This window comes from Ascaphus truei, chromosome 8 (assembly GCF_040206685.1).
Source record: "Ascaphus truei isolate aAscTru1 chromosome 8, aAscTru1.hap1, whole genome shotgun sequence".
NCBI classification, from domain to species: domain Eukaryota; kingdom Metazoa; phylum Chordata; class Amphibia; order Anura; family Ascaphidae; genus Ascaphus; species Ascaphus truei.
Genome location: NC_134490.1, coordinates 84,672,110 through 84,676,711, shown reverse-complemented (window position 1 = coordinate 84,676,711; position 4,602 = coordinate 84,672,110). Strand labels below are relative to the sequence as shown.

Here is a 4,602-nt window from a genome sequence, read left to right as displayed (position 1 = left end):
CGGCCATTATGTTTGTCACACAATTAGGATTTTTTCAGATAACAGGAGCACCAAACGATTGACAATTTCGGTAAGAATGTAGAATTATACATTGTCACACGCTTTACATATAAAAATAAGAAAGAAAGGAGGGGGGAGTAGTATTGATTCTTTAATGGTGCAATCCCACTCGGATAACTTACCCTGTTTACTGCCAATGGGGCTTCCTCCTGTGGCAGTGAAAGTGTTAAAAATGGCAGAGCCTGAGTTACATGTATTTGTAAAGTTCATCCTGACAATATATGTGTAACAGGTGTTCCCCCACACAAAGGGAGCTTTCACTGTTACCTGTGCTCTCGCTGTGCTGTGAGGCTTACAGGATTGCTGAGTGTCCGCTGATGTTAGTGGGGAAGACAGGACAGGCTTTAGGGTTCTTATGACTTCATCACTTGATTGCAGCGCCTCCATCTCCAGCAGGCCCCAACAGAGCTGGGTGCAGTTCCTGCCGGAAAACCCTCCTGCACTCCCCCTGATAAACTGCAGTCTCAAGCAGGAGTATAAAACAAAGGATGGTTCTTTAGGCTGCGGTCCCAGTGACTGCTACTGCGCATGCCTCGGCGTGCGTTGTGCGTGTAAGCACCGCCCCTCAATGGGGAAGGGCCCAGTACTCACCTTCCCGCTGAAGGTGCAGCCGCGCCGTACTGCCAGGTTTTTTTAACTCAATGAAATTGAGTTCAGAACTTGCGACGGAGGCGTGGCCACGTCCCCGCCGGCGGTTCACCCAATGGGGGCGAACCAGCCACGTGAGGTCATGGCCACGCCCCCACCAAACCCCCACCACGCCCCCTCCCGTCGCAATCTCCCTCTCTCCCTGGAAGAACGCAGATTGCGGTTAGCGCTGTGCACGCCCCGCCCCACCCACCGGGCGCACGTGCCATATTGCTGACTGGGGACTCACCCTTAGGCTGAGGTCCCAGTCAGCACTGTAGTATGCGCACCCGGCAGAAAGATTGTGAGGGGGGGGGGGAGGTCGTGGCCATGACCTCACGCGGCTGGTTCACCCTCATTGGCTGAACCGCCGGCGGGGGTGTAGCCACGCCTCCGTCGCAAGTTGTAAGCTCAATTTGCATGTCTTTTAAAAAAATGGTCGTACAGCACTGCTGTCAATCGCGCGCAAAGGTGTGTTCTGGGCCCAGCCCCATTGAGGGGCGGTACTTGTACCCACAGCATACGCCGTGCGCTATAGAACACACTGGGGCCGCAGCTTTATTCTTCATACAGCATACCAACATGTACACTCTGTTCTCTCTCTGGTCCCTGGAATTAACCCAAGGAGCTTGAGGCCCCAAAGGTCTATCCTCTGCTCCCTTACTCCCTGGTGGAGTAAATGGTAGTACCCACTCCCCTGCGGGAGGGGAAGGAAGGTGGCCAGAGCCCGGGCTCCACACTTCCTACTCTCAGCACAGAACAGCCAGGAATTTGGATCTGCAGCCCCTTATGTACCCAGGGGGAGGGTCCATAGGGCAGCACACAGGCCTTAGGCCCTCCCACCTGTCACTCCAGGGAGTTGTTTACTGCTGCAGCAGCAAGGGCATAGATTTAACTCTAAGGCTGCGTCCATAGGACTGCAGCCGTGCTGAGGCGCGCGGAGTCTGAGGGAAAGCGGGTGCTTTCCCTGGCCTTGGTCCGCGCGCCGTCCGGGGGCATGTCGGGGGGGGGGGGGCTATGACGTCACGGAGCTGGTACACCCTCATTGGGCGAACCGCTCACGTGACTGGCCCTGCGTTCCCTTGAGCGCTTGAATTTAACATTTTGCTAAGACTTACGCTTCCGCTCTCATTGCGGCTGCAGGGGTTCACTGCCGAGTAGCAGCGCGCCTCAGCACAGGTCAGCGCATAAACACTGACCATGCCCGAGGCCTAAGGCCTTGGTCCCGCTGTGGCCAGCGGCACGCGCAGCCGCGGACCACCAGCTGCTTTCCGCTGTTCTTGAAGTCCCCACTGGCTCCTTCCGGCGTGGCTGACTGCGTGCTGTGACGCGTCAGCCAGCCGGAGCTACAAGGAGCTTGTGATTTCGGCGAGTGCCCGCATCACGTGGCATGCAAGGGAACCAATCACGGATTGGATCCCAGCAGCCAATCCGATTCCCCCCCCCCGCTCCGATCCCCCCCCCCGTTCCATTCACCCCTCTGCTCCGATTTCCCCCCTCTGCTCCGATCCCCCTCCTGCTCTGATCCCCCTCCGATTCACCCCCCGTGTGTATTTGTGTGTGTGTGAGTGCCTGTGTGTGTGAGTGCCTGTGTGTGTGAGTGCCTGTGTGTGTGAGTGCCTGTGAGCCTGTGAGTGTGTGAGAGTGCCTGTGAGTGTGTGAGGGTGCCTGTGAGTGTGTGAGGGTGCCTGTGAGTGTGTGAGGGTGCCTGTGTGTGTGTGAGTGCCTGTGAGTGTGTGAGGGTGCCTGTGAGTGTGTGAGGGTGCCTGTGTGTGTGTGTGTGAGAGAGTGCCTGTGTGTGTGTAAGGGTGCCTGTGTGTGTGAGGGTGCCGAGGTGCCGAGGGTGCCATGGGGCTGAGGGTGCCATGGGGCTGAAGGGGCCGAGGGTGCAGAGGGGCGTCTGCAGTGCTGCACTGTGGGGCGGTCCCACCCCCTCACGTCATGGCTGCGACCTCCCACCTGTTTTGGCCAAGCCCCCCCGTGCCGGGAAAAAATTCACTGCACACCGCAGATCGCGGTGCAGTGAATTGCACGCGCTGCCAGCAAGCAAGGCGGCCGTGCGGACGCGTGCAGCGGGGCCTTAGCCTTAACACTGCCTGCGCTGGTACTAGGGCTTATGTGTTAGGTAGGGCATATTTGTAGCCAAAAGGATACATGGCTACACATGTAAAGATTTTAAGGAATATAGGGTGAGTTTTGCTGCTCGTGTGTCTGCATATTTCTCATTGTGCTCTTTTCTTAGACAGGGAGTGGGCTCCCATTAAAGGTTCAGTTCCCTCTACAAATGACCTATCTTTTAAGCAGATTAACATCTTTTTTATGTCTGTTCTTTGCAGCTGCTTTTGATTTAGTTTTAGTTTTTAAAGGCCCCAAACCTGCAGTAGAGTGTTCACATGGCAACCTCTGCTGTCTATTCTGACTTGCTCCTCCCCACAAGGCAGCAAAGAGATGTTTACCATGCAGACTCAGAGAGGACATCTGCTAGAATATTTTACTAATAAAAAAAAACTGCTCAATATCATATGAAAATACCACGTGTGAGCACATTTGCATGTTTCTGCAACTCTGTCTTTCCCCGTTATCTCCTAGCATACAATGTTTCCACTGCAGCCAGGGATTCTGGGTAATGACAGGCAAATGAGCACTTCCAGTGTCACCTTTTATGTCATGAGTGACATCGAGATGTCAACCTCGAAGATGGGAAATCATGAAGATTTGGTGATTTGGGCTTAAAGTTAATAGTTTTTTTAAATTGGAAATGTATGATTGTTATCAGTGAGAATCAATTGCTAAAAATCAGAAGGACTGATGCCAAATAAGTGAGACTTCACAGCTCTGGGACCTGCAGACAACCACTCGACTAGAAGTATGCACATTTTTTGCTTAAATTTGCAAATCGAGCAATGCCAAAGTTTGCTACATTTTTCTAAATTTGAGAGAAAACCTAAAAAAAATACAAATGTAAACCCTTCGCACAATTCTACACGTGATCATATGATTTAATGAAATTCAAAACTGCATCTTTCCCCTTTATGATAAGAAGGGCCTGTGAAGCATTGCGGAAGGATGACTGACTGTTGAGGAAGGGAGTAGGGGTCGTTTTGCTATACTGTATACTGGTGGACCCTCAGCAGTAAGTAAAGTTGCAAAGAAAACAAACTATTCTTCTATGTACATTCTGTTCTTTATTGATTTTCTGTGATCTCAAAATCATAATCCAAACAACAAAAATACCTTAGTACAGAGTTGCTGAACTTGACAGACTATAGTATATTTGTCTTCGTTTTATTTAACCGTTACAGTGCCACGTCTCCAGCACCCTTGTTCTAGGAACATTCCGAATTGCTTGCCAGGAACAGAAGTCATCCCCTTCACGCACAGTCAATGTCATTCACAGTGACGAACATGGCCTTCCTGGGAAAAGAGCAGAAAAGTGATGGTGTCCACCAGATTTCACTAGTACAACCAGGTCACCGGCATTTCCTGATGTCCAGTGGATGCCATAAGGGCACCACAAACGCGTTGGCAGCAGCATTGCCTGACATTTGTTAAAGCTCATTGATGGCTATTACACAATACCGGCTGTTTAATGGCTAAGGATATCGTGGTAAAGACTATTATGCGGCCCCCTTACATAGAAAGTTTGTGCTCCGCACATAAAGCTCATATATTAAGCATTCCAATTTAAAATTGTGACAAAAGAGCCAGTTGTACAATGCAGCTCTTAACATTAGGTTATTGTGTTGTATTGATTTATTCATATTTCAATCAGCTGGTAGGGAACAGCTGGATACAGCAATAGAGAGAGGTAGGTTAGTGTTACTTCACATACACAATTGAATGGTTTATATCAGTTTTAGTATGTCTCTTTCTAGTGCACCTGAACCTAGTCTGATCAAAAGAAGAATCCAGGGA

General features: G+C 50.9%; 1 protein-coding gene across 1 annotated transcript in view; it reads right to left on the bottom strand.

Annotated features, from left to right (window-relative positions):
• Positions 1 to 3,858: 3,858 nt before the first annotated feature.
• RNLS (renalase, FAD dependent amine oxidase) overlaps positions 3,859 to 4,602 on the bottom strand; it is a 188,990-nt gene continuing 188,246 nt past the window's right edge. The window contains exon 7 of the mRNA XM_075612897.1: positions 3,859 to 4,101. Within this exon, the coding sequence (XP_075469012.1) occupies positions 4,075 to 4,101 (27 nt within the window). The 3' untranslated portion in view covers positions 3,859 to 4,074. The remainder of the gene's footprint in view (positions 4,102 to 4,602) is intronic.